General features: G+C 32.2%; 6 protein-coding genes across 6 annotated transcripts, besides 2 other annotated features; 5 read left to right on the top strand and 1 right to left on the bottom strand.

Moving 5' to 3' along the window:
- Positions 1-347: 347 nt before the first annotated feature.
- TVAGG3_0592740 (retrograde transport, endosome to Golgi) lies at positions 348-1,518 on the top strand (the record flags this gene model as incomplete). Its single annotated transcript, XM_001314147.1, has 1 exon — positions 351-1,226. The coding sequence occupies one exon, from the start codon at positions 351-353 to the stop codon at positions 1,224-1,226; it is 876 nt and encodes a 291-aa protein (XP_001314159.1).
- A 248-nt stretch (positions 1,519-1,766) lies between these two features.
- On the top strand, positions 1,767-2,405 carry TVAGG3_0592730 (guanylate kinase protein; the record flags this gene model as incomplete). Its single annotated transcript, XM_001314148.2, has 1 exon — positions 1,771-2,364. One exon carries the CDS (start codon positions 1,771-1,773, stop codon positions 2,362-2,364), a length of 594 nt encoding a protein of 197 aa, XP_001314160.1.
- Positions 2,406-2,437: 32 nt separating this feature from the next.
- On the bottom strand, positions 2,438-3,046 carry TVAGG3_0592720 (hydrolase of PHP superfamily-related protein family; the record flags this gene model as incomplete). The annotated part of the gene is made up of 1 exon (XM_001314149.1): positions 2,438-3,046. The coding sequence occupies one exon, from the start codon at positions 3,044-3,046 to the stop codon at positions 2,438-2,440; it is 609 nt and encodes a 202-aa protein (XP_001314161.1).
- A 1,897-nt stretch (positions 3,047-4,943) lies between these two features.
- TVAGG3_0592710 (dehydrogenase 1-related family) lies at positions 4,944-6,102 on the top strand (the record flags this gene model as incomplete). The annotated part of the gene is made up of 1 exon (XM_001314150.2): positions 4,953-6,065. One exon carries the CDS (start codon positions 4,953-4,955, stop codon positions 6,063-6,065), a length of 1,113 nt encoding a protein of 370 aa, XP_001314162.1.
- Positions 6,103-6,561: 459 nt separating this feature from the next.
- Positions 6,562-6,599: a mobile genetic element.
- A 1,179-nt stretch (positions 6,600-7,778) lies between these two features.
- Positions 7,779-7,815: a mobile genetic element.
- A 374-nt stretch (positions 7,816-8,189) lies between these two features.
- Positions 8,190-8,983, top strand: TVAGG3_0592680 (1-phosphatidylinositol-4-phosphate 3-kinase protein; the record flags this gene model as incomplete). Its single annotated transcript, XM_001314151.2, has 1 exon — positions 8,190-8,983. A coding segment is annotated over one exon (794 nt), but the record flags the coding sequence as incomplete, so codon positions are not given.
- Positions 8,984-9,173: 190 nt separating this feature from the next.
- Positions 9,174-11,594, top strand: TVAGG3_0592670 (PHOSPHATIDYLINOSITOL KINASE family; the record flags this gene model as incomplete). The annotated part of the gene is made up of 1 exon (XM_001314152.1): positions 9,174-11,594. One exon carries the CDS (start codon positions 9,174-9,176, stop codon positions 11,592-11,594), a length of 2,421 nt encoding a protein of 806 aa, XP_001314164.1.
- Between the last annotated feature and the right edge of the window lie 408 nt (positions 11,595-12,002).

Genomic DNA, 12,002 nt, shown 5'->3' with positions numbered 1-12,002 from the left:
TCTTTTATCATCTCATCTAACCATGCCCAAAATGTACAATGTCAGCACATATTCTAAAGAATATATGCTTTTAGAGTACTTAAAAAGATATATCATGGAAAATATCTATTAAAAGGTAATCACTTCTAATTAACCGATCCTGTTAGAAAAATTGAACATTTGTAAACTACATTTGAAGGATCTATAAAAAGAATTGGTGATTGATTAGATGTAAATTTCATATTTGACTATATCATATATATCCTGACGCCCTTTGTATCAAGGACATAATGATAGTTCAAATCAAAAGCCATGATTTACCATAAAATCTGCTATGTGATATGAAATTTCGCAAATCAGAGAAAGTGCCAATGTCAAAAGACGGCCCTTTAGAATTTGATGTACAAGTTACACCTCTTTCAACACAAATTGATCCAGGTATTTTCAACTGTGGAGATAGCTTTGACGTTACTTTAACAATTAAAGTCAAAACTCCGAACGCATTTTCTCATAAAGGAATTTATTTTGAGTTTTGTTCAGAACTTATACCAGAAAAAGGAAGAGTTATGAGTTTGTCATCAAGTGTTTCCACTTTATTGACAGAATCAGGCTCTTTCTCCGGAGTTATGGAATGTCAACTTCCACAGCTCACAATTCCATCAAATGTACAGACATATCATGGAGAACTATTCTCAATTAAGCATCTCCTCAAGTTTATTGTCAAGAAATCCTTCGGTTCAGTCGAACATCAACATGAAATCATAGCTTACTCATATACACCATGCGTTTCCAAATTACAACCACTTTGCGTTCGTGTGGCTGTTGCAGAAAACATTAGAATCGATTTACTCATCAACAGAAGAAAATTCGAACTAAATGACGTTTTACTTGGTGGCGCACATTTCTTATTAGTTGCGCTTAAGATATATAAGTTTACCGTTGATTTGGTTGCTCAAGAGATCTTAGATTCAGGAAATAAAACAAAGAAACATACAAATGTTATTTTCACATGGGAAATTACAGATGGAGCTCCAATTAAAGGCGAAATTATCCCATTCAGACTATTCTTGGCCCCTCTTAAGTTATCTCCAAGTGTTGTAGATCAAACAAAAGGATATTCTGTTTCCCACTTCCTCCACTTCTATATTTGGACAACATCAGGCACAAAATACTTCAAAGCACTCCAGATTAAGCTTGGTAAATGGAATTCTCTTCCATTCAATTTCACTGATTCTGATAAGAAATAACTTTTGATTTTATTTGTTATAAATGTTATAGTTTCTATTATTTATACAATTTTTCAATGTCTCACACATGAATTCTTGAATATTGAGCATAAAAAATCAGAAATAAGAAAAAATGATTTTGAGATTTCCTAAATTATACAAATTATATACATGAACACCTTTTGAAATGATAATTCCTAACTATTTCCAACATCATACACCTTTAATTCCAAATCAACATTAAAATCAAATCCAAATGATTCTTTGCTTATGAGATTAGCAAAAAATAGAAGCCATGATTTAAATGTAATCTTTGTGCCATCACGTGTTGTTCAATGTTTCACGTAAAATACGGATAAATTTTATAAAAATTTGATCTTTATTCAGAATAATAAAAGTTCAAACTTACAAAAACCAAAAGATTATGCTGTGTTGACATATAAAATAGGATTTCATGCATTTAGAACTGTGGAAAAAAATGATAGAAGTCGTCTAAAAATTCTGATAATGGATTTTTTTTGAAGATTGTATCGAAATTGAAATCAACAAAAATCCATTTTTCAAAATGATTCTCAACTATTTGCTCGCTACAAGACCAATCATATTTGCTGGTCCTTCAGGTGTAGGTAAAGGAACAATCATTAACCATTTAATGGAGAAATATAAAGATCAATTCGCATATAGCGTATCACATACAACGAGAAAGCCAAGAGAAGGTGAAGTAGATGGCGTTGATTACATATTCGTATCACGCGAGAAAATGGAAAAAGATATAAAAGACGGAAAATTTATTGAATATAATTATATTCATGGCAATATTTACGGAACATCATACGAAGCATTAGAAAATGTAACAAAATCAGGAAAGATATGCATATTCGATGTTAATCTCGATGCATCTCTTGCAATGAAACAAAAAAATCTAAATCCTTATATAATTGTTTTATTACCTAGAAACTTAGATGTACTTGAGTCTAGAATAAGAGGAAGAGGACAAGATGATGAAAACTCAATTAAAACTAGACTGAAAACAGCTGAAACTGAAATCAAAGTTATTAATGAAAATAAAGACAAATGGGACCTAATTATAGTAAATGATGTTCTCGAAGACACTCTTAAGACCATTGAAGAACATTTATTTGGAACACAAGAAATTTAATTTTAAATTTTATATAAAAATTAAAGTATTACAATTGCAAATGATTTTGATAGTCTATGTAAGTGATTTTTATCTATTGGTTATTCAATAATTTGAGAGAATTTTGATATAATTGTTGATGAATTGTTTCAATCGGAATATTTTTGATTTTGGATATTTCATTCAATACTTCAAGGTATATATCAGGCATATCTTCGAATTTTACTTTTGTTTTCGTTAACCATTCAATTGCTTCTAATCCATCAGTTTCATATAATAAATGATCAAGAGGTGCAAGCTGTGCGAGCTTTCTAACTTCTTTCTCGTATTTAATTACATATCCAATTGTAAAATAAGAACCAATTTTGATATAATCTTCGATATAGTTATCACATGCATACCAATGAACAATAAAATCATTAGAATATTTTGATATGATATCAAGAATTTCTTTTTCCATTCCTTTTGTATGAAGAATGCATTTCTTTTTGTGTTTCTTAGCTTGTTCCAGCTCAAAGATGAATCTTTCTTTTTGAATATCAAAGGGAATTTTGCACCATTCGCTATCAAGTCCTATTTCGCCAACAAAAAATTTTTTATTGTAATCTACTTTGATATCAAATAATTTGTTATAAGGGATATTACTATCCCATGGATGACATCCAATACTATATGAATAATCACCCTTAATATCATTAATCATTTTTATATCTTTTGAATTTCGACAATTTATTACAGGATGTATCTTAAGGTCTATGTATTTTAATAGATCTTCGGATGAATTGATATGAGAGTGAAAATCGAAGAATTTTATTTTGGATGGAGAAAAGAGTGAATTCTTTGATGATAACATGAAAAATTATATCTTTCATGATAACATGAAAAATTATATCTTTCATGATAACATGAAAAATTATATCTTTCATGCTAAGTTCATGGGAAAGAAAACATTTATTAGCATTTTAAATGACTGATTTCCATTCAATCAAATTATATAAAAAAATTAGGATGTATTTCTCCTTATAGTTGTTGAAAATAACTTTTAATAAGGTAAACATATACTTTCTTCTTTGTGTTGTGTATGATTTGCATTTCAATAATTCCGATTGATCTGAAATTAGATAACAAGGAAAATTCTTATACAAAAACACTTATACACTAATCACAATATCAAAGCCATGAAGAAACAAGCAACTTAAATTCCATTATTTCTATGGATAAGATTCTTGATATCGACTACATTATGGTAGTTGATTTCTGTAAATGGCAAGTGAAGTATGGAATCATGACAATTATACTTTTCATTACATTTATATGTTGTTTAGACGAAAGCTGCCATGCGACCGAATTGAATCAACTTCCAGTTAACAGAACAGAAATATACAATATTCATAATGTTACAATAGAACACGAACACAATCAGTTTATCGTTGGATTTAATTGCAATTATATTTATCCTGTTTCATTAGAATCTCATTTTAATTTAACTAAGCTATTTATTCAAACAGAAACTGAAAATTACACATACTTCACAAATGAAAGCAATAAATATTTCCCTAGGCGCTCAGTTACATGGATTTATAACTGCCCTGCCACCGGAAATGCAACTGTAAAATTTTATCGATCTAAAACACTTATACATGAACAGAACTTTACCAACTTGACGTAATATTGCCGCATAACTTGTCGTTTTTGCAAAAAATATCTCGTTGAAATATTTTGATCGAAAGCCCTAATTTTTAACAGCACTATAATGCCATACATGCTGATTAAAATCAAGCTATCTCGTTGAATATTTGTTCTTTGTTAGTAATAAAAAATTCATAATTAAATAAAGTATATCTAACTGTTTTAACGATTAATTCCGTATGGATACTAGTATCTGATTACAGTTATTAATATCTCAGGTTGTTCGATAAAGAAAATAATAATTTTGATATTAAAAACTCATTAATACGCACGAGTTAGAAAAGAATCGACTAATATGACTATTTTTCATGATACTCTTAGAGAGTGATCTTTGCTATCGGAACAAATGATATTTTGGGAAAATTTTCTTATTGGATAATGAATTAAAAATGAAAAAATTTACTGTTTAAATGTCCATATTATCATCTGCTGTTGTTTAACAATAGCAAAATAAGTGTTTTGACAGCTGACATTCAAATTATTTGATCCCCTATCTTCGTAAAATAAATTTATTTGATTGTAAGGCTATTCCATTAATCTTCAATATAAATAAACGTTAAATAATGTCAAACCAACAAATCCTCTCAATCTTCTCAAAATACAAATATTGAAAAAATAGTTTTGGAAAATAAACATTAATTATTACTTATGCTCAGAAACTCATACTGAGCAGGATTTTAATAATAAAATATAAAACCATTTTTCATCGTTTTGGATAAATAGAATATAACATAGTGCAAAATTCTACCTATCATCCCATTTATACTAAGAAGTGAGGATGGAGAAATGAACTCATCCTTCAAAATGTGGAGAAAAACCGCTTTTACTCTCAATAACATTTGAGATAAATCAGCCAAACGATGACTCACTTCACCTTCCTCTCAATTTTACCCATCTAAAATATCAGTTCATTTTTTCGAATGACTGAGAAAAAGCATTTCGAGGTTCCAAAGACATTCAAGGGCTTCGCCATGAAGGGCATCGGCAACGTTGGCTGGATCGAAAAGCCAATTCCAGAATGCGGCCCACTTGATGCTCTTGTTCGCCCACTTGCTCTTGCTCCATGCACATCAGATATCCATACAGTTTGGGCTGGTGCTATCGGCGACCGCCACGATATGGTTCTCGGTCACGAAGCTGTCGGCCAAATCATCAAGGTCGGCTCCCTCGTTAAGGAGCTCAAGGTTGGTGACAAGGTCATTGTCCCAGCCATTACACCAGATTGGGGTGACTCCCTTTCCCAGGCAGGCCATCCAATGCACTCCGGCGGAATGCTCGGTGGCTGGAAGTTCTCCAACTTCAAGGATGGTGTCTTCGGTGAAGTCTTCCACGTCAACGAAGCCGATGCTAACCTTGCCAAGCTTCCAGAAGGCCTTACACCACGTCAGTGCGTTATGTGCTCTGATATGATGACAACAGGCTTCCACGGCGCTGAACTCGCTGGCATCAAGCTCGGCGAAACAGTCTGCGTCATCGGTATCGGCCCAGTCGGTCTCATGTCCGTTCGCGGTGCTGCTCTCATGGGTGCTTCCCGCATCATCGCTGTCGGCTCTCGCCCACACTGCTGCGACATCGCTATCCAGTACGGCGCTACAGACATCGTCAACTACAGAAACGGCGACATCGTTGAGCAAGTTCTCAAGATGACAGACGGAAAGGGTGTTGACAAGGTCATCATCGCTGGTGGTGACAACCACACATTCGCTCAGGCCGTCAAGATGATGAAGCCAGGTGGCATCATCGGCAACGTCAACTACCTCGGCGAAGGCGAGAACATCGATGTTCCACGTGTCGAATGGGGTGTCGGTATGGGCCACAAGTTCATCCATGGTGGTCTCACACCAGGTGGCCGCCTTCGTATGGAGAAGATGGGCAACCTAATCAAATACGGCCGTGTCGACCCAACAAAGCTTATCACACACGAATTCAAGGGATTCGAGCATGTCGAGGATGCTCTCATGCTCATGAAGGATAAGCCAGCTGATCTCATCAAGCCAGTCGTTCTTATCAAATGGAATGATGACCTCGAGTAAGCATGTATTACTAAATCTTAAGTTTCAACTCCCTCACAAATTACTAATTTTTACAATTTACAATCCGTTCAAACACAAAATACGAAATTTAGAAAAATCTTATTAATTCACTCAACGCATTAACGTAATTTCGGTGCATTCATTCGGATATAGCATCAAAAAGAACACCCTTGACTCTTAATAGGTATTATATGAGATTAGACAAATTGAATATTTTGCAGTACTATCCGATATCATTTGAGATAAAAGACAACATATGTGCACAATAACATTAATGAACAGTGAGTATTATTCAATACTTTCAAAATCAAAAAATATTTTTTAAAAATCAAATCAGTAATACTTAAAAACTTGCTATCAAACTCCATCAATTTCGAAGAGTAAACTTATTTCAGTTTAATTCTATATTATCTCAGTCGATAAGATTTATTCACGATAGCAAAATTTGTTGTTCAAGGTAACAAAGCTAGAACTAAAAAATATACAATAATGGCACTGTTGTAAACAGAAATTCATCAAAAGTGACACATCAGAAAAGCTAAAATATTGAATTTTTGGAACTTTTGATAGAGCACGTTTTTAAATATTAATTAAAGTAAATGTATATTTTGTAAAGATTCTTTTTAATAAAAAAAATAAAATTTTGAAGAAGAACACAAAATCTTCTGAAAAATAATATCACATAAACTCATATTATTTTCTAATATATAACTATTTTATATAAAAATCAAATTCAATGATCTTAAAAGCGAAGGATAAACCTCAAAATTTACGAATATAATGAGTTGGAATATAATGCTTATCTATCATAAAACCATATGAAATATCAATTTTTGCTTTACGCCTAATTTTTGACGACAATTAGCAAAAAATGTTAAATGTTAACACTCAGTCCATTTGAATATGAAAAATAAAATTGACTTTGATTAAATGTTTTTATTTATCATGCAATTCTTCTTGCGACCAAAGATTTGAATAAAATTTCAAAAAATAAGATAGCTTAAAAAATAATATACAGTAGTGTTTACTAATAGATGAATAGTATATAAATTCTATTAAAATGGATTTGATCCAAAAAAATATAAAACCAAAAATAATTGTTATAATTTAAATGAAGAAGTAATTTAAAACGATTTTATTTATGATCAAATTTTATATATTTTTTTGGATCAAATCCATTTTAATAGAATTTATATACTATTCATCTATTAGTAAACACTACTGTATATTATTTTTTAAGCTATCTTATTTTTTGAAGTTTTATTCAAATCTTTGGTCGCAAGAAGAATTGCATGATAAATAAAAACATTTAATCAAAGTCAATTTTATTTTTCATATTCAAATGGACTGAGTGTTAACATTTAACATTTTTTGCTAATTGTCGTCAAAAATTAGGCGTAAAGCAAAAATTGATATTTCATATGGTTTTATGATAGAGAAGCATTATATTCCAACTCATTATATTCGTAAATTTTGAGGTTTATCCTTCGCTTTTAAGATCATTGAATTTGATTTTTATATAAAATAGTTATATATTAGAAAATAATATGAGTTTATATGATATTATTTTTCAGAAGATTTCATTCTATATGCCTATGAAAAGTACTCTCAAAACTAGCTTTTTCCTAATTATAATTAAATCTAGAATATTGTATTATGCTTAGTATTATTTCATTTTTCTCATTCAATTTAGAATTTACAAATGTCAAAAAATTGAGAGCTGTCACTTTTGATAAATTTCTGTTTATTACAGCACCGCCTGGGCTTTAAATGAGTACTCATGGCGAACATAATATAAATAATTTCGAATTATTAGTCAAATTCCTTAATTTTATGTTTTCTTGTAACCACGATGGTCATTGGTTAGAATTCACCTCATTGATATAGGTCGATGTATTTTCAATGTTGTTTATTTTTTATGCATGTCTGATCAAAAATGATAAGACCAGGATAAACAACATGTTAATAACTCGATAAATTGAGAATAAAATTGAATAGACATAGAAATTTTATGTCATAAATTTTTCTATCTTTAGCTTATTCAACCTTAGAGAGCTCAATCTTTCATTTTTCCAGATCAATCTCAATTTTGATAATGAAGACAACTCTTCTCAAAATATTTAAATGACTCACAGAATTGATCTTATCCTGCCCTTAGGGCAAACATTTTTTCTTCCTTTAGATCAAAATATAATAGGCAAAGATGTTGCAGATTTCTTAGGCAATTTCGCGCTAAAAGATTATGTCATTTGTAGAAATTCAAAAAATTCAAATTCATATGAAGTTATTTTCTCAACGGATACAACGAAAGTTCCCCAATCAGAAACAGTTACAGAAAACTTTCTAACTTCTTCTATAAGCTCGTATTTTGTTTCAGATGAAAACATTACATCGAAAAACGAAAGAATGCCATTATTTGTATTCAACCTCAAAGAATTCCAAGTACAAAATGCTATTCTTACATCAAATATTCCATTATCAAGTTTTACACGTAAACACAAAAGAGTCGTTCTTAATATCCGATTTCCAACAGGACTGTGCATAACTGTAGAGTCAAAATTAACAAAAACAGTTGGGTCTATCCAAAAGCAAGCGTACGACCAACTTCTTGAACTTTATGACGAAAAATCAATTCGAAACCAAAAAGCTTACAGACTTGGAACGATAAATGAAGATTATCCATCAAAGAAACTTAAGTTATCAGAATCTCCAGAAATGATGAATGCGATTAAGGCTCAAATCCAAGATCCGTCGCAGCCTCAATTTATTCTTATTCAAGCTGCGCCGAAGACTGATTTTTCGAAGGCCGCAGAACAATATGTACAAGATCTTGACCTAAAAGCTATCATGCAAACACCAGAAATACTCACTTTTAATTCTGCATTTTCTGATCTCAGAAAAGAAGTTCAATCGGCTAGAAACGAACGTCTAACAAAGGATCCACTACTTGCTCGCATGCGACTTTGTGCAAATGATGCTCCATTAATGGCCTGCAAGAAAAAGAATGTTCCAATCAAAGTAGATACTCATCTAGTAACTGGTTCTAACGGAGCAATTGCTGTATCTTTAGCTATTTCTTTTGATACAACTGTAGATAAAGCAATTGAAATGCTTTTCAACAGAATTAGAGAACATCAAGGCGTTGGCAATGAACTTGACCCCAAAAACTACGCACTAATATTACAAGGAACAGATGAAATTATTGCAGGCGAATATACGATCATTCAGTTCGTTTGTGTCAGACAATTCTTATTATCTGTCACTCCTTTCATGAATTTCCTTCTCTTTGATAGGAACCAATTGATTGAACAAATTAATTCCAAAGAACTCTCATTCACGCCACTTCCTGAACCAACTGCTGAGCAGAGATATAAACCATTAGTTCTCAAAGAAAATGTCAAACCATGTTTTGCTCAAATTGGCGGTTTCCCACATTTACTATCCAAAGAATACTTTTCCATCATCATTAACGGATGCTTCAACATTCCAAAGGAACTCTCCGCAAGAGCATATATCATAAGAGCCGCCATTTATCATGGTTCGAATGAACTTGGAGCTCCAACAATGACAAAGCCTTCTTTAGGCGGAACAAGTGTTTCATGGAATGAAGTGTTGATATTAACAACACAAATCCAGTTGATTCCACGTTCAGCAAGAGTAGCAATCACTCTCTATAACTATGAGAAAATCGGTACAAAGGAAGGAGCAGTTGCAACAATCAACATTCCTGTTTTTAATTTCGATGGATGGGTCAATTCTGGAGTGAATTTCTGCTCGATGTGGAATGGAAAAGACACAGATCCAATGTTAACAACTTGCCAATGCGAAGATGAAGATGCAACAAGAATTTTATTTGAAATTCCTCAATACAAGTTCCCAATAACATTCACAGCACCTCCACAAACAATTCAACGTGGAAGTATGACATCAATAAGAATTTCAACTCAACAAAGAATTTCTATTGAGAATTTGAAGAAGAGAGTTTTCGATCCATTGAAGAAGTTAAGTTGCGAAGACAAAAACTTAATCTACAAACACAGACATGATCTCTATGACATGACATCAATGTTACCTTTAGTTTTGTCTTCAATTGATTATACAATTCCCACACAAGTAAATGAAGTTTCAATTTTACTTCAGAGATGGGACAGATTGTCTCCAAAAGAAGCTTTGACATTACTTGATTCAGAGTTTGCTGATTATAGAGTGAGAACATACGCTGTTGAGATCCTTGAAAGTTTCTCTGATGATGAAATTATGTTGTACATGCTTCAATTAGTTCAAGCATTGAAGAACGAGATGTATGATTATTCTCCTTTGTGCAGATTCCTATTTAGAAGAGGTTTGAATGAACCAAAGTTCTTGGGACATAAGCTCTTTTGGCAATTGATGTCTGAAGCTCATATATCACATATCAGACGCAGATTCAGCTCTTTTGTCGTGAATTTCTTGTATGGAAGTGGAATTTACAGAGAAGAACTCATAACTGGTTACAAATTTACACAGGAATTGGTGAGATTGAATCAAAAATTATGCAAATTAAGTCATGCTGATGCAACAGGACCATTCAGAGATGCCCTCTCAAAGTTCAACTTGCCAAACAAATTCCATCTTCCTATGGATCCAAGATTAGTTGTTGACGCTTTCATCGTTGAAAAATGCAAAGTTATGAATTCGAAGAAGAAACCTTTCTGGTTGACATTCCACAATGCAGCTCCTTTTGTAACAGAACCAATTCGAGTTCTCTTCAAAGTTGGTGATGACTTGAGACAAGATCAATTAACACTCCAGGTAATGAGTGTTATGGAACACCTTTGGAGACAGGCTGGAATGGATTTCCATATGAGGTGTTATGGTGTTTTACCAACAGGTTTCAATCAAGGTTTCATCGAAGTTGTTCCTAATGCTATTACAGAACAAGCGCTTCAACAAGAAAAAGGAACATTCGCAGGTGTTTGGAACGTTTCTCTTTTCTCTGATTATCTTTGCAAAGTTAATACAACAGAGCAAAATCAGATGCTCGCAAGAGAGAACTTCATGTATTCATCTGCTGGTTATGCTGTTGCAACTTGTGTTTTGGGTATTGCTGATAGACATCCAGGAAATATAATGCTCCAAAGTGATGGACATTTCCTTCATATTGATTTTGGCCACTTTTTGGGTAATTTCAAGACAAAACTTGGATACCAAAGAGAAAATGCTCCATATCATTTCTCTCCAGCATGTGTTAATGTTTTGGGCGATGTTAATGGAGAAATGTTCAAGAAATACAGACAATTGTGTGGAGATGCTTTGAATGTCTTGAGAAAGAACTCCAATCTACTTGTCACATTGCTTATTCTTATGCTAGGAACAGGAATACCTGAACTTCAACAAGCAGAAGATATCAGATATATGACCGATATGCTCTTCTTAAATAAAACTGATTCCGAGGCCAAGATTGAGTTTGATAGGTTGACAGATCTCTCGATTGATTCAAAGAGAACAAAACTCAATAACTTATTCCACAATATTGCAGTATCAGACTAGAATGACTTTATCGTTAAAGAAAATATATTGTTTACAGTTAAATAAAGTGTATTTATCAAATTTTATCCTATTCGAAAATATTTTTTCTTTGATTTTTTATTCATTGAGGAAAATGAACATAAATACCAACCAATATAGTTCCGATCAACTAATAGACACATAATAAATCTAAATAATGCACTCTGAATTCACATCTCCTTGATTCATCATAAAATTATTGATTTTATACTGAAATAATGGTACAAATACAATAAAAACACATTTTTAAGAATAGCCAAAGGAAACAAAGTAATATTATCCAAGCCCGAATAAAACTTACTTCTAGTCTGATTGGACAGAGAGATAAATTTTTCCCGATCTCTTTCAAAAATAAAAGTGACACGAAAAATTTTCCTGTAATCTTGGTTA

Source organism: Trichomonas vaginalis, chromosome II (genome assembly GCF_026262505.1).
Source record: "Trichomonas vaginalis G3 chromosome II, whole genome shotgun sequence".
Lineage (NCBI taxonomy): Eukaryota > Parabasalia > Trichomonadida > Trichomonadidae > Trichomonas > Trichomonas vaginalis.
This window is presented reverse-complemented; position numbering and strand designations above follow the sequence as displayed.